The 27,850-nt window shown below is 39.9% G+C and overlaps 2 protein-coding genes and 1 long non-coding RNA gene across 10 annotated transcripts in view; 1 reads left to right on the top strand and 2 right to left on the bottom strand.

Moving 5' to 3' along the window:
- LOC145435216 (surfeit locus protein 4-like) overlaps nucleotides 1–27,850 on the bottom strand; it is an 86,953-nt gene that overhangs the window by 31,187 nt on the left and 27,916 nt on the right. The window lies entirely within an intron of this gene.
- The window catches only part of LOC145435258 (uncharacterized), a 39,300-nt gene that overhangs the window by 3,368 nt on the left and 8,082 nt on the right, over nucleotides 1–27,850 (bottom strand). The window lies entirely within an intron of this gene.
- On the top strand, nucleotides 1,060–27,752 carry LOC145435177 (ras-specific guanine nucleotide-releasing factor RalGPS2-like). 6 transcript variants are annotated; one of them, XM_080312487.1, is made up of 16 exons: nucleotides 1,060–6,674; nucleotides 11,915–12,322; nucleotides 13,502–13,888; nucleotides 14,603–15,010; nucleotides 15,826–15,949; nucleotides 16,415–16,546; nucleotides 17,293–17,386; nucleotides 18,601–18,792; nucleotides 19,348–19,440; nucleotides 19,979–20,161; nucleotides 20,635–20,826; nucleotides 22,204–22,288; nucleotides 22,954–23,046; nucleotides 23,110–23,222; nucleotides 24,768–24,843; nucleotides 26,866–27,752. In XM_080312487.1, the coding sequence occupies exons 1-16, from the start codon at nucleotides 6,591–6,593 to the stop codon at nucleotides 26,899–26,901; spliced, it is 2,700 nt and encodes an 899-aa protein (XP_080168613.1). In that variant the 5' UTR covers nucleotides 1,060–6,590; the 3' UTR covers nucleotides 26,902–27,752. The 6 variants fall into 6 exon arrangements, with proteins under 6 accessions (XP_080168613.1, XP_080168615.1, XP_080168612.1 ...); XM_080312489.1 differs by having other exon boundaries at nucleotides 1,062–6,644; XM_080312484.1 differs by lacking the exon at nucleotides 1,060–6,674 and adding an exon at nucleotides 6,689–10,425.

Raw genomic sequence — 27,850 nt, 5'->3', positions numbered from 1 at the left:
TGAATTAGATTAAAAATTGAATTATATCTTCTTAGTTTTTCAAATCGATTAGAGTTAGAATTATGACTACACCATTTTTTTTTTCCAAATTCGATTCCAAAATAATTACAAGTTCTGTTAATATCAAATCAGTTCATTCTCTTAAGTATGAGAATATCAAATCAGTTCATTCTCTTAAGTATGAGAACACCAAGCTTGGCTTGTTTCACTAGGCTACTGGCACTGGCATGCAGTTCTCCTGCACCGAAGTACAATATACATTTGGTCATCGGATCGAGAGAGGAGATGTTGTTTCTCTCATATCCAAAATGCTTCCTCGGATTACTGATTATAAATGAGTGATGTGCTGTCGTTAGTTAGTTCAGATAAGCATCAGTAACGTTTCACGAAATGCATAGCGAGCATTTTTTTGAACCGCAAGGTTGTGCTGATGACAAAATTGTGTTTGTGTCAATTGGTTGCACTCGGTGAATTTGGCATTGGAAACGTAAAAATGACTAAAAAAAGCAATGCATCAATTTTACGTTATGAAATTCAAAAATGAATGTTTCAATGAGTATGGCCCTGGCCCTGATTGTGATATACGACACTTGGTGAATTAGCCACTCGACACTGGGTTTCAGAGCTGGTCATCTAGTTGTCATCACTCACGTGCAAGTAAAAATTTCCCAGTAAGTAAAATTATACATATTTTAGGTCTAGCTTTTCTTAAAAAAACTGAAAATTGTCAAGTAGAAGTGGTCTAAAATCATAACCATTTGAGTAAGTAGTGCAAGTAGGCAACTTTGGTTATAAGCTGTTATTTAATAACTCCCTGTCCAGGTAGCTGTGATACAGAAGAGCTCTACCGTCTTCCTATTTGGTTTAAACACTGCAGGACTCAACAGAGCTAAATCACTTGATCATTTTGTTGCTATTCTTTGCAGTGTTGTCGAATAGTTACTTCTTTTTTATCACGATCACAAGACCATCGGATACGAACTGGCATTCCCAAGAACAACTCCAAGGTGAGACTCTTTTGTACTGTTTAGGGTGTACATAAATCTAATATACATTTTTAAAACATATTCAGTAGAGCCTGATCAATTATTGACAGTTGGCTGTTAACATCGAGTTGGTATCACACTTTGAAAGAAATGTCTGCATCAGCGATTTGATGTAAAAAGTATCGGCAATTTTCATGGTGCATGACATCACAGCATGGTAGTACGGAGTGAGAGAAGTGACTGCTAGACTGAGACTCTTCGTCATTTATTATTGATTGCAGGCAGATGCGGTCACTATAATTAGAAACAGTGATTTCTGAGTAAGTAAAATGTGAGCATTCTCAGTCCAGTTTTGCCTAAACCGGAAAACTGTTTAGTAGAAGTACCAGTACACGTTGAAAATCTTGAAAAAGTAAAAGTGCTTCATTAGCCTACTGACCACATCTGCTTACTGGTGTCCAGATGCAGCCTTTCTAGTTTATGTCAAGTTCATGCATCACAAAAGATGCAAATCTGTTCAACTAAATTCTCTATATAGTTTTGGACATGCGCCTCAATCTATTGACTATCGACTGAATATATCGTTAGTTAACTGCTCTCTCGGTATCAATTCACAAATCCAATGTCGGTTGGATTCTAATCATTAACGTAAATATCTTGAAATACAAATGTAGGCTATTGCAGTATTGAAATGTAGGCAATAGGGTATCCTTTATTACAATCTACCATCCACTCTTCTGCGTGACGATTATTTCATCATATTGCGACGGCTCATTGATTTTACAAGTGTCATCAGTAGGCCAGAAGTTTGATTGACAAATATCGATCAGTCTACGTTGTTTTTGTTGTCGTTGTGACGTCGCGTCGCTGGTGTTGTGATTCAATAATTAACTTTTGCAGACAAATAATGATAGGTGGTGCGTGAGTGCCACAGACAGAATAAAAGCTTGTTGATTTATGATGTAGAATTTTGTGAACGAGTCTGAATTGTGTGACATAAAATGTAGGGTGAAAAACGATTTTAATTTGTGATTGTGAAATCTGTGGTCGTTTTCTGGGAATCCTGCGTTCAGTGTGACGGGCGTAACTGGAGTCTCTTTTGTTGATGTTTAGCATAGCCGGACTGGGTCCGGATTTTTAAATTGTTTTGAAAATCAGATGTACCTGAGAATTTTCGGTCAAACCAAGTCGAAACAGCAGGCTTTAGACACCGGTTAACTTATTCGGACGAATTTCAAACAACTTGCCGGTATATTTAGATTTTATCGCTGCTCTATGCGTCCGGCTACTTGATCGGTAGGTCGTGGGTTCGATCCCCGGCCGGGTCAGACCAAAGACTCGAAAACTGGTATCCGCCGCTATCCTGCTAGGCGCTCGGCATCTACGGATAGCATGGAGGAGAAAAAAAAGCGGGGGTGCTGACTAGATGACCATACGGTCGTATCGCATCTCCGTCGTCAAAAGCACCTCGATGGTGCAGACGAAACCGAATACCCCCATTCTCTCTCTCTCTATAGAGACCCAATCCGTGCACACAGCCATCTTTAAACTGGAAAACTGGTTGAGAGGCTAGTTTTGCTTCATTATTTCAGGTGTCTTGGAGGTGGAGGTTCATAATGTCAGTACTGGTAGCCTATACTATTTCAGAAAATATGTATATATTTGTTTGTTTCTCCATCGTCAGCAACTAGTGCAGATTTGAGAACTTTTTATACCACAACATTCGTGTTAATAGGAGGTACATAACTTTAATACACCATTGAAAAATATATTCCGATTGAAAAACTAGTAAAAAATTCACTTTGTAAATAGTCATATTTTAATTGAAACTAGCACTAAATGGACAAGAAAATTATATGTCCACAATCTTCAAATTTCAAGTCCAATGATGCGTGCTTGCCATGACCCTTTTCACATGTATGACATCATCTGACATCTGAACTACTCCGAATCCCGAGGGGGAAACTCTAGCCATTCAGCTTTAATAATTCATGCATCGCATGGGCCACGCCTGAATCGGGTTTGGGATCAAATCTCGTAATGAGTGCTCGATCTTCAGAGTGTAGTGGCGTGGGGCGGCTATCAGTCTTGTACAGACTGCAAATTCAGTTTGTTGATAACCAACCAAGTACTACTTTTTATAGTAGTTCTAGTTCTAGTTGCTGATTTGAAAAATTTAGTTCCCACACAACAAGAAAACGTGTCATCGCTTGGCGTGTATCGTGTATCGGGATACCGGCGTTCTGTTCTTGCAGCCATTGCTAGCTCAATGTCATTGCTACTAACAGTGGTGCAGCCAGGGGTGGGTTTTGAGGTGTCGAAGCCCTGTCCCTTTAAAATGCTGATACAATTCCGATAAGATTCATGATCGAATCCAGTTAGTTGTGTTTAAGCTAGTTAGTTAGTAGTGGGTTTTCAAAGGTTGTTAGCAGACTCAAAAAACTAGATAATTCTAGTTGTCTAATTAGACTAATTAGAGCAAAATGCTGGTAATCTAATTCTAATCTAATTTGTAAGTTGTGTCTGTGCTCTGATTTTCATTCTTATTTAATCTCAGATTTTCCTGTATATGCTATAGGAGAATTGTATAGTGCAAAACAAGCCAAGGTTGCTATACAGACATTTGCTATTCTCGTGCTTATAAGAATGAACCATGATTTGATATGAATTAACGGAACTTGATTCACTGTCCAAGTTTTTGGGATTTCAGTAATTCTAATTGTGATCTTGTAGCTGTAATTCTACTTCTAGTGTAATTTTGTTAAGCTGGAAGTTTTCTAGTTGTCCAAGTCACGGTCGTTAGTTGTAGTTCTGAAGAGCTTTTTGGAGGTACAGAACTTCACTACACAATTGAATAGTGTATTGATATTGAATTGAAATGAACCAGAATATTTTCGGCTGACACTCATCAGGGGTAATCATCAGCAACTAGTTCTAGTTCCGTATTTGAAAAGTGAGTAGTTCTAGTTCCAAGTTGCGCATTTTGAAAACACAGTTGTTATTACGAGTCTGTCGTCTATCAATTGAAGTAAAGCTAGCTCATCCGAGGCAAGGTTCTATCTCATTGTGTCAAGAGATGTTTATCATTGATTTTGAGTAGCAAAAATCGGATGCGAGGCCCGAGGCTATTGATTTTGTGTAAGCTGCAAAAGAAACAACTCTGGAGCGGATTACCTGCAATTATGAGGTAACAGGAGCACAAGTTCTGGAAACGAAGCGCACTTTGATATCAGTCCAGAAGCGGTTAGCCTGCAGTGGCAGCCAGTAATGGAGTACTTCTACTTTTGGCGAGTGCTTGAATAGGTATTATTTTTGATTTTAGATTGCTTACACTTCAGTTCTACAAAACTAGGCCTAGAATGCTGTGAACTTATTTGGAAATCATTGCTTCCACTTCTACTTGAGCGGCAGCAATAACTACTTTGACCATCTCTGAGGATTTTGTAACAGACCTACTTCCACTTCTACTCGGTTTTACTCGCACTCGCTTTCCATGTGCTTTGATTTGCTTTTCTGGCGTTATTCTGCTATTGTTCACTTTTGCCTCTACAGTCCTGCTCAAAGGCAGATTTTCTGGTTATCTTCGGGTTACCATAATTTGGAAATCTGAAAAGAGGGCACTTTTTTAGACTTGCAAAACCGGAGAAGAATTCTCAAAAAACGGTAAATTTTCCCGACTTTGTGGTCAGTTGACCAAAGAGAAAGGTCAACTTTCTCGCTCAGCTCCAGAAATACACGCCGGAGCGTCACTTCAGTGCTGATTTACGGCATATCAGACGCATTTTGCTATAAATATGACCTAAATTCTCAAAAAAGAGGACAAAATCTCAAAAAAGAAGACAAAAGGCCGTCCTCCGAGGACACTTTCAAAAAAGTCAAAAAAGAGGACAAATAAATCCTCTTAATAGAGGACGTATGGTAACCCGAGGTTATCTACTGAACAGATCTTGCGTCATGTTCCGAAATAGTCGTCTCTGGTCGAGCAGAAAGTTCCAGCTGATTCTTCAGCGGCTTTGATGCGTCATTACGCGTGAAAGCTGATACTCGAGACGCATTTGTAGGGAGTTAGCGGACCGGCGACTCACAAGCCGAACGCTTCTCGTAGGATCAGGCCGAGTGTGGTTTGTTATTACGATCGTGACGCTTCTGAAGTGGAGCGTGAAGCGAAAACATTCACTCTCGGTTCAGACTGGAGAAGGGAAGCCACGTAGAGACGGATTGCAGATTAGAAGCGTCACAGTTTAAATTGCCATCCATTTTTAATAACAGTCATAAAAAGACAGGAAGGATTCGAAACTACTTGGTGCAGTCTTTTATTCAGACCTTGACCAAGCATACAGAAGATAACATATATGCAATGCATTGTAATTCCGTTCATTGGTAATGTTTTCCTTTCAAAACACCAAGATTGCGACACAATAAAAAGATAGGTGCATAGCGAGATGCACAGTGCACACTGAATGAAAAGGAACAGAAGATAACATAGAGGACAAGCTATTATTATCTAGCGTGTGTCATAAGTCGATATATCACATCATGGTCAAGTAATCTAGAGCGTTGACTAGTAATTGGGTTGTAGATTAGAAGTGACATAATTTTAGTCGCGTTTCGTTCACACGCCGTTGACTATGCCCTTGTTTATCTCGACCCACGGAATCGCTCGTGGGCAGAATGGGACAACTAGAATTGGATTGGAATCAGAATGACAGCCACACACTTTCTTCAATTCAACAAAAATCAAGTCTAGTTCATAACAAATCGAAGCTCATTCTCACAAACACAAGAATTCAAAATGTCTGTTGTACACCGAGCTGGGCTTGTTTCGAACGATACAGTTCACCTGTAGCATTTTTAGGAAAACCAGAAATTGAATTAGAATTAAAATGAGGACATAGAGACATTTCACCAATCAGATTAGATTGTATTGCCGACATTTCGCTGTAATTTGACAACTAGAATTATGTAGCCTAGTTGTCTGAGTCTGCTTGTGTGGATACAGGATATAATAATGTAGTTCGTAAATCAGCGCGTAATTATTTCGTCGTGAATGGACTCGTGGCGTGACACAGAAGCGCGCGTGGGAGTGAAATCGAACCCTTCTGAATGGAAAAGTCGAAATATTGATGCTTTCCAGTAATCGACACCCTCACAAAGCGGGTCTGATTGAAATTGGCGCTCTACTGATCATGTGCATTACGTCGTTCTCGTGACGAGATCGCTGTACTTTCGTTGAGTTCCAACCCTGTATGTCGCGTATGCAAGTTGTCAAATGAGCAATGCAATCACTTCTGGGTATTACTCAATAGGACGTGCGTACCATCGCAAATCGTTAGCGGTTAGTCGTTACTATCACCCTCGCATTACGATCTTGTTGATGCGACTGTTTTGAGGATCGACTGTCGACTCTATCACTTATAGGGCAGGAAGCTATTATTTCACTTCGTTAGGAGCTTACACGAATGACGTTCGTTCAAATTACAAATTTGAACTGGTCTGCGTTGTATTAGCAGTGAGTAAAATTTAATGAAAACAGACTAGAGATGATGGTTTGGCGTAGAACGCTGATTTGATCGCGGGCTGAGTGGGATTATAACGTCATAGAAGATGTCGGTGAACTTATCGTTCGCGGATGAAGACGAAGTGATGGAGAATGGAAAGGTAACATCGCATCGTAGCTCTACTGGCAAAGTATGTTGAGGGGTTGAACATTATCATTATGAAACAAGTAAAAGACACTTTTCATCGAGTTCATTATGTATGTAATATGTATATTCGACTCTTGACTCGGACACTATGATTTCATAGTTATGCATAAAGCCAAACAACTGCAGGTAACGAATAAATTGCAGCTGCTCTATACTGCAGTAATTGCCACTATTCGCGTTAGAGTTATCTTTGTTAGTTGTATTGTACAATATTTCGATACCAAACTGTTCCACAATTACTGCGGAAAATAGTACAGTAATTCTTCATCCAGTACTAAGCCATGAAACGGTATTTTACTTCATAAAAGTACACCACAAAACAGTCGGAATTGAAAGCAAAAAGCTTTTAGTCGACTAGAACATGTTTGGAACCATTCTGTCCGAAGTAGCGCGAATATTTTTTACTTATGCTACACGTTCGCGTGTCCGGATTTAGCTGTGTATATTATATATATTATTATGCGATCTAATGTAATTATAGGAAGAAGTCGAAACGACCTGTAGCAGACTTTTTAGACTGACACGTACTTTGGCAGAAACATAATTAGGAGCTGAATGAAAAGTAACAGCGGATAAAGGGCCAGATATGAAATTGAGGTGGCATGTGTCGTTATGACGCGGTACACACATCACAATCGGCTATACGCACAGTGGACTTGAGGCCTCGCTACGACCTGTATTGTTTACGAGTCTCGTGATCAGACATGGACAACCAGACATCTGTCGGCTTTTCCAAATAAGATTACAACTAGAATTACGGAATTTGTAAAAACTTGAAAATGGGATGAAATTCCGGATTGGAAAGACATGCGACGCATCAAGCTCAGTTCATATCAAATCAGACTTCATTCTCATAAGCACAATAATGGCAAATGTCTGTACACCGAGGTTATAACGTTTCGCACTATTCAGCTTTCCTGGAGCATTTACAGCGAAACCAGAAGTCGTACTAGGATTAAAATGAAAGCATGGAAATTGGAGACATTTACAAATTAGATTAGAATTAGACGGGCATTGTTTCGGTCTAATTGGACAACTAGAATTATCTAGTCCTAGCCTACGTTTTAAATGGGCATGCTCGTCCTACGCCTTGTTGACGTCACCAAACTGGTGACGTACGATACGACACAAGCTGCGTAAGTATTTTTGTCGCCCCCTCAAGCAGATTATCATTCGTCCTGCGTGTGGGCGACAGAAATACTCGCGCAATGATTCGATGTCTTTGCCGCGGCCGGACAGTTTTATGACAAAGAAGCTAGTTGCGTGAAATAGGAAGATCTTCGATAATTGCAAGGTTATACACGCTGAAGCAGAGATTCACGCCAGGTCTACTCAACTATTATCACTAAAGGTTTAGTTATAAAAGAAGAAAATTTGCAATGACTCTCATGAAATACTTCACAGTCGTACAAATGTAATACGGTATAACTTATTACAAAAAGCGACATTAGCAAAGTAGTAACCGAAATGTATTTACCGTTCTATTGAACACAGTTAGTATGTGACTTGTCATGTTATATTTGCTGCTAGTTCTTTACATCTTGGTTCTGAAGTGGTGAGAGTGATTTCAAAGCATGACGGAAGGTTTTCTCTGGCCATACTAATGCGAAATCTAAACCTTATAACAATAATGTTGGAATACGCTGACTTATGCAAATCGACGATAATGGATTTGGTTTTGTCAAAAAAACTATGTTAGGCCTAATACTGAGACAGATACGGTCCGCCGGATGAGTAGCCCTGATCTACGTGAATGCAGATCATCTCGGGATGATACTCGGGCTTACGCAAGAAATGAACGATTTTGCGACTGCTTGCAACTTCTTGACGCCGTATATTTGCATGGTAGCTTTGCCAGTCTGGACTTTTGCCCGATATTCACGAATCATCACTTTACCAGGCGTCTTGTGATCGGCAAGTGTCTGTCAGCATTTGAGTCTTGCGTAGGCTTTGAAAGGCGCGGTCAGCGGTAGTTCTGTTTCATGTTTTGAGATTAGATCCCGGCCGATTATTTTATCGGTTCGTGATAACACCTCGTCGATAACGCACTTTGAAAGAAACACCGGTAGGCCTAGGTCATGAGAGGCAAAAATTATCGGTAATTTTCGTGAAATCACGGAACAGTAGTAGGGAGTTGAAGAACTATAATCTGCGACTGCCAGGCTGGAAATATTGATCAGTTTCTTATAGATTACATGCAGGAGTGGTCAAAGTAGTTAGCGTTGCTACTCAAGTAGAAGTAAAAGTAACGTCATGTGGCCTAGAAGTAGCGATTTGCAAGTTTCTAAAGCTCTATTTTTATTTTAAGCTGATTTCGTTTAGAAGCAGTCTGAAATTATAAACACTTGACTTGGAAATGCGTGTTATTCTAGATGCCAGCATATTGTTTTGTATGTCGATATCGATAGGTAATACTTTCTGGTGTGTAATCAATGCCTTCTAATCGACGCCTTGTTTCGAGTTAGTATTTTGTTATCAATCCAATGTGAGGTCACAAACGAATCGATCATTCAGGTGGCGTTGTCATTAACTGCAGTCTACCGCTTAAGATTTAATCATCCAATGCGAGAGGGAGGCAACTGACGCATTTGTTGCATTATTTATTCTAATTTCCCTTGGGGGAGGTCTTACGCCTTGGCGTGTGTGCTTTCTTCTGAGCTTTGTGGCTTGCAAGTAAGACGAAACAGAGCTACGAGCAGGGCTGGGCAAAATCAGTTCCTCAGAGATTCGCTTGCGAGTCTAGTATCCTTCGTTACGACTTCATAAGGGTACGGATGATGTGGATAGTTCAAATATCTTCCGTTTTATGCGACCACAGAGAGAATGATACCAGTTCTACATCAAAAGAAATATTATTTGGTATGATTTCGACCATACAATGCCGCGTAGCTTTGTACGATTGTGATACACATTTTCGATATGGCGATAACGACAAATCGTGGTTCCAAGGCTTCCAGGTCGTCGAAATTGGTGCATCAATTTAGTTCTTGATAAAAACCGTTTCTCGTACTGAATCTGAAATGGGTAGTAGGCTAGTTGCAATAAATTTATCGACGGGAGTATACTTTGAAAGGCTGTGAAATTCGATTGGTCGTATCGCAGCATGCGAAACATATATTACAAAGCTACGCGCGTTCGCGGAAATGGCATCTGTGAATTCGTGATCGACCCGCAACATTGTCACCAAAGTGCAATGAAATAGGCATCGTCGAAAATCATTAAATCATCTGTGATGTAGAACTGGTATAATATTTTATGTGGTACCGGTAACATAAAAGGTACACATTTGATACTGAACTCAGAATGGCATCACTCAATGACTCAAATACTCGGTTGTGCACAGCACGAGTTACGAAGCGCCGAACTCACCCATCGCTGTATCGGGCAGATTATATTTTTAATGTAGAAATTCCACGAGAGAAGGCTATTTTTCTCGTAAGCGTCGGATATTTTCAACGTTTCGTGCGAGCTGCCGACATTTAGACATGTTCTCTACTCGCCTGTTCCGGTCGAAGCGAATCCAGAGCGATTGTGGGCGCCCTATGGCGCTGCGATCCAAATCTTGGGAATGGCAGCGTTTTGACGACGTTGAGACCGGGTTAGAACGTTTGTCAGTGACGGAACAGCCGAGAAACAAGGTCGAATTGCGACTGAACGACGTCAGATTTGAGTGGGACAGCGACGAAGACGCGCTGAGTTGTTGTAGCAGTGTTTCGATCGATTCCGTTTTTGAGGTGGGATCAAGCGGTACCATTGGTTCCAAATGCTGTATATAACTGCCGTATGGCTGGTTACTATATAGTTGGGCAACTAGAAAATGTTTACTTTTTCTAAATTAGATTATAGCTACGGTTTTCCGACTCAAGTTGGAGTTACTGAATTCGTGAACTCTTGAAATTGAATTGAATTCATAATTAGAAGGATGTGTAACGAAAATCAGATTAAGCTCATTTATCGAATCAGACTTAATTCTCATAAGCACGACAATGGTAAATGTATGAAATTAGATTAGAATTATTAAGAGTTCGATTACCGCCATTTAGCTGTAATTACAGTACAAGATATATCAGGATTTTTAGTCTACTGGTTACGTCTCTATCAAACCATGTTGCCAAAGTAGATATTGTCACACCACCCATACCTATACAGATGTACTTTCAATAATCAAACCGCGTGGCTATCATAAGACGCGTTCAATGATTCAAAATTGCCCACATGATTTGTGCATGAATGACGATGTCTTTCTAAGCGCAATTTCCGATCAATAGTTCAAGATACTACGCTGCTCACCCCACGCGAGTTTATTTTTAGCTCTGCGATAATTAAATTCAGTTGTTCGCGACCCGTCGACTGTTCATTGACGTAACATCCTCCGATTCATTCAGTGTAGGTGCAGTTTTCACAATACGTAGTACTGCTGATGATCTGATTTTTTGTTTGTGTTCAGCTGTTTATTCCCATTTTAAAGGACACGCCGCCTTCGCTTAAATTGTACAATCACATACATATTGACCCGAATATATTTCGACAGAGTTTTGTCGGCAATTAGATTGTTTACAGAATCTCTGTACCTCCAAGAAACTCTCTTTGCAATATGTGACCATTTAAAATTTTGCACCGCAATAAAACAAACCTTGGCTGGAGGCGCACACCGACCTTTGTGAATGAGTCATATTTAATATGTGACGAGCGCTGTGTTATTGCACGCTTCGCTTGCTTTTGGTTTTATATTTAATGGCGATCTATAGCCGCGCGTCTTGACGTTCGTTGAAACAGCGGCGGGTATTTCTTGACATACAAAGCCAATTAGTTGCAGCTGTTTGAGAATCGCGGTTGCTACTACTCGGAGGCGTCAGCAGATGCTATTTCTAATATCTAGGTCGTAACTCTGATTATAATTATTAGTGTTTACCTGTGGTTGTGGATGTAGCCTACGGTATAGTTTGCACACTACTGTTGCGGACTAGTAGGCCCAACTGGTAATTAAGATGTAATGAGGGTTTGCCGACAATATACTAATTTTTTAGCTAGTATTGAGTCAATTTGGGTTGGTGTGATACTATACTAAGTTTATTTAAAAGGCAATAGAATTTCATTGAGACCAATTCAGCCTGAATTAATATCCATATGCATTCGAGTGATTGTACGCGGTTTTTTCTGACAAGAGATTTCAATTTTTCATTCGAATCCTTCCTGTTTTACATTCCGAGAATTTCCTTTCAGGCCACGGAAAACTCAAACTCAGGGGAGACGATCTCTGGGCCAAGTTCACGCCTTCGAAATTCCCCAAAGCATGTGGGAGAACGTATTTACAGCTATGACATCACCGACGGACATGGTGATGTGAACAATCCATCAATTAAGTTATCAAAATCGCAGCAAGTTATCTTCCGACCTTCCGAAGAATCGACTGCCAATTGTGACAGTAATAATAACACTCCGCGGAAATCGCTACAAAATCCGGAGCATCCGTACTCTTCGGAATTATTTTTGTGGTATCAAAATTCGCCCCTCTCTGGAAAATCTTCGTCTTTGCCGCGGAAACTGCCACCTCCTCCCGCATCTCCACGTTCTGTACGACAGAGGCGTCCCTCGTCACCTTCATTGAGAGCAATTGCCAGTAAAGAAAATGTAAGTTTCATTCCGTAGATTTACCAAGACACATTTTAATTCTGTCGTATATTTCGAAGTGTTTGCATCCTCACACTCTTATAATATATAATATCTACTACTTAAGGAGATCTATTACCCACTCGAGGCAGACTTTTACAAACTACCACAATCTAGCTGTTCACGGTCAACTGACTACTCGTTTGTTCTAGTTCTAGCTGCGAATTTTAAGAAACACAATTAGAAAACACATGTCGTCGTGACTCGTGAGGACGGTGTTTTGTTTTGTTAAGTTCTTGCAGCATTGCTAGCTCAGAGTCATCACTGATAACAGTGGCTTTTGGGGCGAAACTCCTTTTGAAATACAGACTCTATAGTCTATCTCCAATATTTATAGCTTCTTCACAATTCAGTAATTCGTATTGTCAGTTGTTAGTTAGCTGTGTTTTAGTTAGTAAGTTTCGGATTTTAAAGGTCGTTTGTTCTAGTTCGAGTTTCGACTTTTGCAAACTGAGCAACAGGGTTGTAATGACTCATGTCATGACTCGACTCGAGTCGACGATTTTCTGATGACTCGAGTCGACGATTTTCTGACGACTCGACTTGACGCAAGTCATTTTCTCAAAATACAGAAATGACTCGACTCGAGTCAATCTGTGTATTGATTCGAACTTGGACTCGAGTCATTGCGCATGACCCGAACCAAGTCATATGACTCGAGACTCCGACGGCCAAGACCGACATTTCTTGACTCGAGTCAAAACTATAAAAGTGAGATTGACTTGTCACTCGGAGCCTTGTGACTTGGTTACAACCCTGTTGAGCAGATTATACAATACAAGTCTGACTAGACAGCTACCTATCTACCTACTGCAACATATTGAGGAATTGTCAAGGGATTACTTGATAACCTCTTATCGTATTGCTAACCCTGTTCCCATACCGATAATTTTCTTCCAATTTTATATGCTAGCTGCTGTAAGTTCCCAAAAGTTACATGAAATTACTTGACCTGTAATGTCGTGTTGATCATTCCTATGCGATACAGAATACTTTGTTTATGTTTTTTGATATGCCAAGTTCTTTTGGAATGTCTACTAGTTGGTGATGATTACCAGATTAGGCATATTTCAAAATGAATGTATATTAATTTCTTTGTTTTTCATTTCGGTTGGATGAAACTATATCTGTTTCTTTCAGCAAGCTCCATTGAAAGGTTTAGCAGCGTCGCTCGAAAAGGATTGTCAAACCCCCACTGTGAAAAAAGCTCTATCGGACCGGCAAGGCTACTGCCAGTCGCCGACCAGACTGCCAAAATCTGCCCCACAAAGCCCCAACCGAAGCGCGACGTTACCCCCGTCGCATCGCCTGACCCCGCAAAAGACTCCTCGTCACCCGCTACAAAATAGCATCTCTGCCAAAAGCACGCCCTTGTCACCCAGCGGTAAAAGGCGACACACTGCCCCGAGGAAAAGCCCGAATATACCGCGAAAAACTTTACATAAGAACCCAGCAAAAGCGGAGTGGCTGCCGGTACCTGGTATGATGACCAACTACGAAGGACATTATCCTGACGATGGCTCCGAGGTATGTTACTGCAAACTTACGAAAAATGTATATAGCATATAATACAAGTTTATTTTACCATTATTTTCTGTGATATTCAATTGTATATTGAATTTCTGTACTTGCATGAGTCTTTTCCAGACTTGTACAAGTTACCATTGTAATTAGTTGGCGACCAACTAACTACTGGTTTTTAGAGTAGTTCTAGTTCTGCTCTAGTTCAAATTGTGGCTTTTGAAAAGTGTTCTAGAGGAAGTTCTAGACTTCTAAAATTACTTGGATAACAACAAAAAAGCATGTATCGTCGTGAAGCGTAATACTGGTGTTCTGTTGTGTGATGTTCTTGCAACCATTGCTGCCTCAAAGTCGTCAGTACTAACAGTGGCGTAACCAGGGTTTTGGGGGTCGCAACCCTTAAACATTCCAAACTTATACCGATGTTCCAAAAGATCGTATTGAGGTATTTCATGTTGGTGCAAACCTGAGAAATATTTATTTACTTTTATTATATATACAGTCAATATTAATGAAATATTATTGAAATAAACTCCTCAGAGGTAATCGTAATGAAAAGAACATCGTATCTCAACAATCTTATCACCAAATATGACGGTCCGGGATGAAATTTCAAATAATCAAGGCGGACAGAGAGCTCAATGTAACCTACTTTGTGCCCAACGCTATCGATGATGACAACTTTGACCAGCTCTTTATCCCAATCCTTTTTGCATCTAGGTTTCCGAAGCCACGGCCAGAGTCCAGCATCAGAAGAGTTTCGACTCTGTCGTGTTCGACGTTTTGAAAGTATCAGCGGAAGACTTTGCCAGTCAACTGACTCTCCTCGATCTGGTCGCTTTTCGCCAAATACCCCCACACGAACTCACGCTATGCGGGTGGATTAAAAAAGACAAGGCCGAAACCTCTCCGAATGTGGTGCAAATGACGCAACGATTCAATAACACCAGTTTCTACGTCATCGACGAGATATTACACGCGCAGACTCTGAAAATCCGCGCGGAAATCTTGACGCATTTCATCAAAATAGCAAAGAAACTCAACGACTTGAACAATTTGCACAGTCTGATGGCGATTGTTTCGTCATTAAACAGTTCATCAATCCATAGACTCCACAAGACTTGGTCGGTAAGTTGCTAATGCAGATAATTCTTGTTGTCCGATTTGTGAATGTTTCTATGCTCTCGCTTTAATTGTATCTCATTTCTCGTTGAATTTGGAGTTGAATCTGATTTCTAAGTTTGAGCCAGTTCAGTCATTCTAATTCTAATTTGATTTGGAAAAGATCAATTTTTTCTAGTTGTTCAACTTTGTTACAGCAGATGCAAAACTCGCTCGCAATTTCTGGTAAAAAAGATCGTAGTTTTATGTAAGGCGACTCGAGCAAAAAATGTTTTTAACTGATCTCACACAAAAGTGTATTTTATAATCTGTTTAAAGCTCTGCCACTACACAAAATCGAACTGTAAGTCTGAATTCAGCATTGTGCAGAACAATCAGAGCGTCGCATACTGATTGTGACATCCATGAGCGTCTCGTCTTCCATTCGAGTACAAGTAGAAGTAGTAATTTCCTAGCAAGGTAAAAAGGGAGCATTTTACCTTTGGATAAAGAACTTGTAACTGGAAGTAGAAGTAGAATCGGTCTAAAATCATAACTATTTGAGTAAGTAATGGAATTTTTAATAGTATATTGATATTGAAATGAACCCGAATATATTCGGCTGACACTCGGCAAGGGTAATTGTTAGCAATCTGTTGGGAATTGGAAAGAACATAGTGAAATTTTGCATAACCTACTAGGAATCATGATTCCACACAACAGTTTTTTCGACAAAACCAGGTTTAGAGTACTTTGCTAGAATACGTACTTTGAAATTTCTATGCGTACTTGAGTGTGAATATATGGATGAAATCGCGTCACTGAAAAATTGTGCATTCCAGTTGGTGAACAAGCATCATCGAGCCACTTTTGATCGCCTGAGTTCTCTGCTCTCGGAAGACAGCAATCGGCGTAACCTCAGGAAACACATCGAAGGAACCAAACTGCCGTGCATCCCCTATTTGGGTATGAAATCTCTCAACTAGGGGTGGTCACAATGATTCGAGTCGAGTAGCGGGGGATGATTTCTAGTACGGAATTGATGCAGTCCTTGGCATTAAGAGTTAATTTAGCAACGAGAATTATAGTTACGTTACTATTTCCACTGGGAAAGCCTTGACACCTGGATAGGTTGTATCACAGCATACGAAGCATGCAGTAAAAAACTATATATGTTACTGGAAATGGCTTCCATCTGTGAAGTCGTGATCGACCCACAGCATTGTCACTAAGTGCAAAGACTAGGTATGGCTGAGAAAATACCAAGTCATCTTTCATATCATGTAGAACTGGTGTTATATTCTTTGTGGTCGCATGAAAGGTAGCCAACATATTTAAGCTTTCCGCATCATTTACAGTATTGTGCCGTGGTAATGAGTGAACCCTACTGAACTCTATTCTGTCTCCATACTAATGCTACGTGATACGCAGGCCTCTATCTCGCCGATCTGATCTACGTCGACTCGGCGCATCCCGATACTGGAGGGTTGGAATCTCGCGAAAGAACAAATAAAATGAACAACATTTTGAGAATCATCGCAGAGTTTCAACAATCTTCTTATGGTAGGTTCTTACTATCCTTAAAAATATCCTGGTTTTCTGACCCGACTTTATGTATTGCCTCGATTTGTGCTCAAGTTCTTACGCATGACTAGACCAACTCATGTGACTCGAGATGACTAGATTTAAGTCTTGTATATCAGGACCGGTAATTGAAAAATAGGCCGAGGGCCAGAAACTGTCTTTGAATAAACATGTTAAGAGTGACAAAAATTAGGGTATTTTAAATGCGAGAACTTTGATCAGGGTTGTAACCCAAGTCACAAGTCAATCTCATTTTCATGGTTTCGACTTGAGTCAAGTCATTTTCATTTCACCACCGAATCAAGTCTGAATCCACGTCACGGTGTTGACTGCTCAGTTTATAGTATCAGTATCAAGTGTAGTCTGGTTACTTTGATATTCTTCGAAATTACAATGAAACGGCGGTCTTGGCTGTCCGAGTCTCAAGTCATATGACTTGGTTTATGTCGTGCACAGTGGCTGGAGTCCAAGTCGAGTCAATACGCAGATTGACTCCGGTCTAGTCATTTCCGTATTTTAAGAAAATGACTCGAGTTATTAGAAAATCGTGACTTGAATCGAGTCATTACAACCCTGCCATCGATATCACACAAGATATTCAAAAAAAGTGAGTTGAACCATACTTGAACTCGAGAATGAGCAATGACTCGAATCTTCCAGTTTAGCAACCCTGCCCTAGACTAATACTATTATAACTAGGGCAAGTTTTTGCAATTTTCTTTCAGATCATCTTCGCGTCATCCCGCATATCCAAAAGTTTTTGCAGTCTGTGAAATACATCGAAGAACTGCAAAGGTTTGCGGAGGAAGAAAATTACAAGTTCGTGCATCAGTACATATGAGTTTTAAATAGGCTTGCGGAAGTACAGAAGTTCAATATTGCAGCAAACAATACGTTCATATTGCCATGTTGGAACATATCTACATACATACACGAATCTTTCATTAGTGCTGTTTTACAGCCGATTTTGTGTGTGTTGTACCGTAACCTGCGTTGTTTACTGCCGTTCACGACTCTGTGTGCTTTTCATTATTATGTCACAACGACAAAATTCTTTCTACATTTCGAATTTGGTTAACCTGATTTACTGGCGTTCGCTCCTGATGAGAGCCAGTCGAAAAACTTAAAGTGGAATTTATTTGGCAATAATTATATACGTATTGTTTGCTGCAATACAAGTTTTAGTGGCGATAATGCTGCTCATCAAATATCTATTCTGACTCAAGTAGAAGATGAAATACCGCCGTGAATTTCAATTTGATTACAAGCACAAGTAGCAATTTCAAATCAAAGTCAAAATCATTTCTGGTGGTAGCAGATGATGGCAATTTGAAAATTACTAAATAGGTAGTTTCAAAATGTGGATTTGAACAGCTTGTTGTAGGCACAGAACTTCAATATACAATTGAATAGTATATGGATATTGAAATGATCCCGAATATTTTCGGCTGACACTCGTCAGGGGTAATCGTCAACAACTAGTAGAGAATTGGAAAGAACATCGTATATCAACAATCGTACCACAAAACATGATGTCAACAGCATGAGCGGTTAAGCTCAATGTACATTCGTAAAATCGACACAAGCTTATCCCGATAGTATTGTCTACTTTCGGAAATTGTAAGTAGTTTTGCCTGCATAAAAGTAGTCGAAAATGTAAGCACTCGAGTAAGGCAAACCATGCTCGATAGTCCAGTAAATAAAAGAGTACTTTACTACTAATCATTTTCTGCTGAATTTTGAATAGTAGGTTGTAGATTTTCTTAAAAACTTTCCAAGTAGAAGTGGAAGTGGTGTGCACTCAGCTCTTGGAAATATTGAAAAATATTAATCGAGTGACCGTCCCAGCATTTTCCTCTGGATCTTTAAAAATATAAAAGGTATTTTTGGCTACAAACATCCAAGTCTAAAAGAACCACTCGTGTAAAAAGTAGTAGACAAAACCTATTGAGGACTCTAAAAAAGTACTAGTACTTCGTTACTGACGACCAATGTTCAGGCGTGACGCATCTTACCAAACAAATTTTTTACAGGAGGTCTTTGAAAATCGAACCGAATCATCCTGTTACGTTAACCGTCGAAGAACTGCCCGGGTACGATCCGACATTGCCCCGCCGATCGATGACCCCGCCCAGCACGCAACATTTCAGGCCGGGCCATCGTAAATCACACAGCCTGGGTCGAGACATCAGGCCCCGTAGCGATCCCTCGAAAATTCATAAAAGGTAACGGGTTTATCTGAAGATGTGTTTGTAGTATGCATGCAACTTTTTGATGATTCTCATTTTGTGAATTTCATTAGTGTCAGACTTGGACAACTGGAGAATGTTCAGCTTTTCTGAATTAGATGAGAATTGTAATGTTAGCTACGCAATGTTCTTCAAATTAGATTAGAATTGAAATTTCTGAATTTTTTGCACAGACTGGGTAATTTATTTAATTCCACATTTGAATGAAATCCAACAAAACTAAATCCATTTCATATCAGATCAGAGTTGACTCTCCTACACATTAGAATAGCAAATGTCTGTGCTACAAGCTTGGAACATTTCACATGATATAGTTCTCCTGTAACACTTCCGGGTTCACCAGAAATTAGATTGGAATTAAAATGAGAACATAGAAACATTTTTGCAAATCAGATTACCGGCATTTTGCTTTAATGATTCTAATGATCTAGTTGTCCAAATCTGTCCTTTGCTCAGGGAATTGTTTTGCTCTGCGTAATTTTCTTGTATTTGTCCTCGGTTTTAATTGCGTTTGCTTCTTTAATTTGCAAGACGTTCGTTTGTTCGATTGAAAGGCCAAAGCGCATGTAACGGCTCATCGCCTTTCCCCACGGTCCATCGAGCGCACTCTTCTCCGGAACAAAGGTTTGTTATTTCGGTTTTGTGCATGTCCGTATTTGCAGTAATTCTACCTAGTTTCTCGAATCTGTACTTCTTAACCTTCTCTCCTAGGCAAAACCGAGTACCTGAGTGATTTGCTTCTGATTTGAAGATTAGGTGTCACTTTAAAATAATGAATAATGCGGAGAGTTATCATAAGTATCTTTTATGCCGCCACAAAGGCCTGTTGTACATCACATTAACTATGATTTGATACTTTTCTACCATTCCAATGCTCTTGTGACAATGCGGTGAGTGGAGCACGGCTTTGCACTACATGTTTCGTATCCTGCGATATCACCAAACTAGGTTTCAAGCCTGCCACAGTGTAAAATAGTAGGAACTATTATTCTCGTTGGTAAAATCTTATGGGCAAGAAGCGCATCTTATCGGTACTTGAAAAGATGATGTCTCAATACTTAAATCATTAGGATCAGCACTCTATTCAGATTGGAGCACTCTAATCACTGACACCATCGCTAATTACGACGTAACCTGTCTCATGCATATCTTTCCATTTTAGCGGCAGTCTGCCACGAAACGCGGTACCCCCTGCCAACCCACAAACGCCGACAACCTCGCTGCTGGACGACAGCGTCATCTCGCCCGGGGCTGCCCCAATTGTCAAGAAGAACGGATCGCTGACGAGCAGTCGATCAAACTCTGGGTCGGAGTTTAGCGACGATACGTCATGGAACGCCGTCAGGCTGGTTTCTTTATATGATTTGTTTACAACAGGGGGGCAGGACTTGTACTTTTTTGAGTACTCGGATACTTTACTTTATGGTTTACTCTTAGCACTTTTACTCAGCTATTTTAGTTGGGTACCTTTTCAAAGTACTTTTTCTGCATACTTAAATCTGATCTATTCTAATCTTGGCTCGCTGGTGTCACTGGAAGTACTTCTACTATTTCTGAATACTGTACTTCACTATACTCGAATAATTTTTGTAGTACTTTTTCCAAGTATATACTTACTCTTAGTAGTTCTACTTGCAAATTTTGAGAGATGACTAGTTCTAGTTGGGAGTTTTGAAAAGTGAGTACCGGTAGTTCTAGTTGCGAGTTTTAAAATGCAAGTAGTTCTAGCTGCAAGTTTTGAATTGTGTGTAGGCCTAGTTGATGTTGGGCTGTTAGAGAATTAAGTAGATAGTACAAGTTTGCTGTTCATGTGTTCAGAAAGAAGTTTCAGATCCGTCATGGCAGCGCAGTGCCGGACTGGAAAATGAAAAGCTTGACGTTCCCTTTGAGATCTCCCAGGCCTGTGAAGGTTACCGGCTCCAAGTCCAACCCAGGCTTACATCCAGTTGACGTAGACGGCCAGTTCAGTGACGAAGAGGAAGCTTTGATTGACGAGGACCGGCAGGGCAGGTTGTGAGATGAAGTGCACACCCGTCACATTTAGATTTAGGTTCAGTTGAAGGCAAAGGCTGTCAGTTTTACAGGCATAGGTTTTGCCTGTACATGCGACACTAACCCTAGCAAGAAAATTTCCAGCTTTTCCAGATTACATTAGAATTGAGATAATAGCTACAGTGGTTTCCAAATTAGTTTCAGATTAGAATGACTGACGGTGCGGAAATTGAATTCAATTCTGAATTAGAAACGAATCAAGTCCAGCCCATACCAAATCACAGCTCATTCATATAAGCACGAGAATAGCAAATGTTTGAACACCGAGCTTGACTCGTTTCAAATAATATAGTTCTTAAGCATCTTCAGGAAAATCAGATAGCAGCTAACAATTTATATAAAAGCATAGAAACATGTCACAAGTTAGATTAGAATTAGATTATCGCCATTTTGCTGTCATGACTCTAGTTCAGTGGTTCCCAACCTTTTTCGTCTCGTGGCCCCCTCTTGGCCGGTATTTGAGCTAAAATCACCCCACCCTATGAAAAAGTTGCCTGTGACTAAAAAACGTGCTTTTCAACGCACAACCATTTGTTGACCGAGAAATTAATGGCTAAACATTTGAATTGATAGATAGATACCGTATGATAGATATGTCCGAACTATGTCGAATGCGGATCGCACTACGCTTTGGTGAAGTACAGTTAAATTTGACCTGTTTTTTACCGGTTGGGTAGGCGCTGACGAAAAATAAATACAAGTCCGCTTGTTATGGCCTTGAGTTGAATCGTCGAATTTGAGATGTTTTTCACGTTAGCTCTCATGTTGGTTCAAAAAGGTAAACAATTTCACCAGCGGGCTTGTGCTAAATTCGGCTTGACCTTTTCCTGCATAATAGCAATTTGGTCGAGAGCCAGTCCGGGCACAACGAAATCATCTCGCGAGCCTCACTTTATCAGGGGGTGTAATATCTAAGGAAGGCGTTTAACCATACACCTAGCTTAAAATCTGCCAAAGAAACATACAATTATACAGAACTAATTTCTACTTAACAGTTCTATACCATAGAAATCTAAAAACCTTATGAACCCAGTGTACCTTCCGATACAGCGCCAAAGCCAGATTCCCCCCTATCAATTTCGAAATTCCCCTTGGTTAGGAACCTCTGCTTTAGTTGAACGACTAGAAATACACAGTTCTCCATGCATAGACGCCGAGCCTGGGTATGTAAGGTGTGCCGTACATCACTTGAATGTTTGTGATTTCATCCATTTCCAGGAGGATGTCTGTAACATGGCACTTCAACTTTTTAAACTCTCGAGGTCTGTTTTGACCTGCCCCTAGTTGAACTCCGGTTATTTTTATGGAAAATTTGACAAAAGTCTTATTTTGCAGCATGTCCGAAGCGAATCTCGGCCGGTGTGTCTTTGAAGGTTGTTTGAAGCGAAAAACCGTTCTTAAACGAGGGAGAAAACCAAATGTAAGTGCTTCTGACGGCTGATGTGTTTGTACTTTTTTATTGCTTTCGAGACTAGATTCATTGCACATTCATTTATTAACTCAAAGGCTTTCCGTGTTCCCCTTATCAAGAGTTAATTGTAATAATAGCAAGTATAGGCCTATATACCTATATTGAATAACCAGGGAATTTTAGTTTTTAATTAGACTAATTAGATCAAAATCCCAGTAATCTAATTATAATTTGTGAATGTTGCTAAGCTCTTCTTTCAATTCTAATCTCATTTCTGGTTTTCCTGAAAATGCTACGGGAGAACTGTATAATGTAAAACGAGCCCAGCTTGCTGAACAAGCATTTGCCATTTTCGTGCTTATGATAATGAACTTTGATTTGATATGAATTTACCTTAATTCTTGTTGCAGTTCTTTTCTAATTTGGAATGTAATTATTTAGTAATCAGTAATTCTAATCTAAATTTGAAAAAAGCTGTGGCTTTAATTCTAGTAACGATTTCAGAGTAAGTGAAAAGTATTCCCAGTTTTGACTAAAAAGCTAAGAATCATGAAGTATAAGTTGAAATAGTCTGAAATAATTATCACTTCAAAGAGTGCAAGTAGGCAAAATCTGTGTAAGTACTTTGAAAATTGACGATATCAATTTCTTGATATGCTTCATGATTTCTACAGATTGCGACGTGGACTCGATTTTGGGCGTGTTTGTTTGACAGCGACCTGGCATTCTATGTCGGGAAAGGCCTTCGACCAACGGAACGCAACCAGGTAAGATCCTGGATTTCGCTGGACAGTAATTTAGCGCAGTAACGCAACCGGCTTTGTTTTTAGTTTAAACAGAACCCGTACAAGATCATATCGCTCCAAGAGTGGATGGTGCTTTATTCGGAAGACCGGACAAACTGCTTCCAGCTTTCTAACCCAAACCAAGGAGACATCTACAGGTCTGATGACAAACTCACTTTGTATCTTGATATTCGTCAGGGTTGTAATGTAACTAGACACCAATGAAATCAGTACCTAGCACTTTCACAGCTAACCCCGGTATAGCTAGGCATTCAAAATATATTGCATCTAGCTTACGGACCAATTCCAAAGCTTCAGAGCATTTAGTGGAACAGGTTTACAGCTATTGCTGAGCTTAAATATGAAATAAATTAGAAAAAATGAATCTGAACACTTGTAAGCAATGAGAAACAGATGTATATTCCCAGTCTAGAAGTCTCGTGACTCCCTACACTCATGCTGTGACGTCAAGAAAATTTCCGATATTATTTAACATCAAATGGCAGATGCCAATATTTCTTTCAAAGTGTGATATCGACTTGATATTATCGGCAAACTGATGAATAGTGCTATACGGGCACTAAGTGGTGTAGGAATACAAAAAACTTGGTATGCTGAGAGTGACAGACATCATAAAATACGAAACGGCAAAAAAGATGCACAATATCTTCCAACATAATAGACCCTTCTCTGACAATCATTTCACTACTTTTGCCTCGGTACATTCGCACTTCACTCGTTCTGCCTCATCAAATGGTTTGTTACTTCCGCTTGTATATAAATCGTCCTCCCAGAAAAGTTTCTATTATATTGGTGCCGCTACCTGGAACTCTCTACCAGAAGACCTCAGAGATTTGCCCGATCATCTATTTAAAAAACGTTATCGGAAATATATATTAGATAAGTATATTTGATTAAATGCTGATATTGCAACTACTGTCTTGTTGTTGGAAAGTACCGTATAATCTGCTCTATTGACTCATTTCTGCACTGCAGTCTCGGAACTGTAATATTTATAGCTCGTGTATCCTTGTTGAAATTTTTTTCTCTGCATTTCTTGTAGTTTTGTATATATATTGTCATTTGTATTGTACCATTGATTGGAATGTGTATACTCCTACACTCCTACAGGTGGCGACTGTGTACTAAGGCCTTGCGGCCCCTCGTCGTCATCCTGGTCCGTACCGGATTTTCACTGGTGTGACAAATAAAAATGATTGATTGATTGAGGTATTCGGGTTTTAATTATCTATATCAGTGGTTCTCAAAACTTTTTTTAGACACGCCCTCCTTAATGATAGTGAAAAATTCCGCGCCCCTTTATCGGTATATCACAAAATGCAACCAGAATTCGAGCAATCCCAACAGATAGTTTGATGGCATGTAAGGTTGTAACTGTTGATGATATAATTGTCAAACATGAAATTCAGACTATGCACGCAGGAATAGCCATGAATAGAAGGTAAATCGTGCAGAGCACGAGAAAAAAATCTCAGTTAACCGCAGCTTCACGCCCCCAGTTTGAGAACCACTGATCTATACGATTCAAGAAAGTTTCTAAACATGTCTTTTTACACAAAACGAGTGAATGACTACACAAAACGACTGAATGACGCTTTGAGTCGCGTATAAACTCCAATGCATTAGCAGTAATGTTGCCATATATAGCTCGGCTCTGCGTAATCATATTGCTGTCTTGTCAGGTTTGAATGCGATTCCAGCGATGTCGCTTTGGTTTGGATCAACACTCTGCAGCGAGCTATCAAAGGCAACTCACAGGTGTGGCATTTTTACCTATCCTCAACACTCGGCTAGAACCAGAATTAGGACTACACACTTTTCAAAGCTCGCAATTAGAACTACTTACTTGAAACTAGCAACTAGAACTAGAACTACTTCCTCAAAACTAGAACTACCCGCTCGAAACTAGCAACTGGAACTAGTACTATTCACTTTTTGAAAGTGGCAACTAGAACTAACCAACCTTTTAAAATCCGCAACTAACCCTACTCCCGCGGTCGGCCTCGAGTCCAAATTTTAGCGCTCTTACGAAAAAGATCATAAAATCCGAACTGTGGGACTTGAATCAACACCTAATATATCGTTGCAAGCAGGAAACAGCTGCCTAACCCACTGAGCCACTTGGATTGATCAGTTGAGAGAGCTGATACCGCTATTGGAAGAAGTGTTTCAGGTTTTGAAAAATTAGAAGAGAATTTTGTTACTGAATTTCCCACTACGTCATACACAGACGCTCTCGGGGTGAAATCATCGCCTGACTGATTTCACAGCAATATCACCTTTCTAAAATGTCCTGAGTGAGCTTCATACCGTAACACAGTCGAGTGTGAAGGCCGTTTATGTAACACGTGCTCAACGTCGCGCATCTTGCAAACTAGGCTCACACACGCGGCGCGCGTTGTTTTGATAGTCTGGCCATCACAATATCATTGTATGTAATCGGTAATCGCCTATCAATCAGTTGTACGGTTTATTGCTATGCGTTGAAATAAACCTTGCTCTTTGAACAACAACAGATGAATCCATGGTGGTTGAATTGACAGGTAGTGATAACCTGCAACACCTACCTACATGCTTCCTCAGGCACAGCTATGCCGTCAATATGGTTTATTGTGTATCGCATGCGCATCGCAGCATATATATTCAAGTAAAACGATATATTTACGCTTGGCACAATACAATACATTTCAATCACAAGTGGAATATTGACAAACTACACTGCTCAAGGATAGAATGAAGGCTTCGTATGGAAGGATGTGAAACATTGACGTCTTATATTGTTACAGAGATAGACCCCGCATACACTGCAATAAAATTTTGTCAATTTTGTTGCCAGAGTGACACCAACTTTTTTCGCCTCTTGTAGACGAACATAGCAATAGTGACACCTTCTTCTCATAGCTGCTGTGCATATCGGCATGTGCGGTAAAGACATATCGAGCCTCATTTCATTAGGACCTATCTGTGGTGGCAGGCTCCTTCTGGGTCTGATTGCTTGTGATTGGTGCGATGTAACCAGGGCAACTATGTGTATTCGACTTGATTGATACCAGCTGCACGCGTAATTAGGCTGCAACAGGCCGATCGCAGGCTAGTTGGGTGTAATCAACAACTATTTGTGGAAAACCGCGATGTCTACAACGGCGATACAAGATTTATGTCACGGGCGTTCATTCTCGTGAACGGCACAGATTTTTCTGAACTTCACAAGCATTTTAATCGAACAATGCGATAGTGAAATATGTTATCTATAGCTCATTGTATGCGCATTGACAATACCTATTCATAAATTGCAATTGTGACCCTTTATGGCCACTAAAACGCAAGATATCTTCATATGATTGATGCGTGTTTGTAAAAAACTGACCATGGATCCTATAGGATCCACCCGCGGCCAAAGGGCTAACTAACTAAAACATATCTAACTAATGATTTATAATACGAATTACTTTATTGCCAATGAGCCAAGAAGTATTGGAGATGGAATCGATTTTTAGTTCAAAACTGATGGGTTTCGCCCCCCAAAACCCACCCCCTGACTAGATCACTGTTATAAGAGATGACTCTGAGGTAGCAATGGCTGCAAGAATGTCACACAACAGAACACCGGTATCGCGATTCACGCCAAACGTTGTATAGTTGTTCTACGACTAATTCTGTGCAAATGCGCAACTAGAATTAATACTACTCAAAAAAGCAGTAGTTACTTGATCGTCAACTAGATTCATAATTAGTACCAGTCTTTCAGCACTGTAAATATCTTGAACTTTTGTTTTTCAGCCCGAGAAAGATCTCATCAACCTGCATGATGCGTGAACCGTCACTGTTCTACTATTTTATAGAAAATATCGCTGCTTAGCCATTTTGAGCCAATTTCTATCCTTCCCGTCTATTTTGCACCACGAGTCTCGACGGTTGTGTCGTAAACATCCGCCTACGTTAGAGCTGCTCGAAAATCATTTTTCAGATTTTACTGGCTACTTGATAAAATTGTTTGGTGCTCATTAAATTTGGCTCGATTCCAGCCACTAGAAACACCTTAGATTGGATTTACTAGATATAGTAACATATATTTACAAATTTTTCAGACTACCCTATGAAATTGTTATGTTGGTTTAAAAATCGCGGCAAAACAAATTAGACATGTTTCCAACCTGTACATTGTACAAGCCAGGTTATTGGAGTTCAAAATTTTGGATTTAAAAACATAGTGCTCATGATGGGTAATTCTATAATGAATAATGTCCTATAATGGGGTAGCCAGTAAAATTTGAAAATATTTCAATATTATTTCGTAAATCCAAATTAATCTAATAGCAATGCTTCTACAGGTTGCAATTGAGCCAAATTTGATGTGCAGTTTTTGTAGGCAACCCAACAATTTGACAAGCAGCCAGTTAGTTACATATTTGAAGAAAGTGTTATTTTTGAACACCTCTAGCCTACATCAGCAAAATAAGGGTATCTATTCATTCAACCACTGTCCTGAAGCTCGAAATGATTTTAAAAGAATTTCTGCGATTGATTCAGTCCTGAACATGACGTCGCATACTTTTGGTACGCCTTGGAATTTTCTAACAGTGGTTTCTAGATGTTTATGAAGCATCGTTTTTGTGTAGCATTTTGGGAATTGCCTGTTTTTTGTCAAATAAAATTGATACCGAAAATGTCTTTTCTGGACAGTTGATGTAAATCCAGACCAGTCATGTGCGAGAGGTGGTCAGTGAAGATACTTTACTTATCCGACTACTCAACAGGTGGTCAA

This window comes from Botryllus schlosseri, chromosome 3 (genome assembly GCF_051294905.1).
Source record: "Botryllus schlosseri isolate E-star chromosome 3, Bs_hap1, whole genome shotgun sequence".
Lineage (NCBI taxonomy): Eukaryota > Metazoa > Chordata > Ascidiacea > Stolidobranchia > Styelidae > Botryllus > Botryllus schlosseri.
The sequence above is the reverse complement of the archived record's forward strand: the minus strand, read 5'-3'. Positions and strand labels throughout refer to the sequence as shown.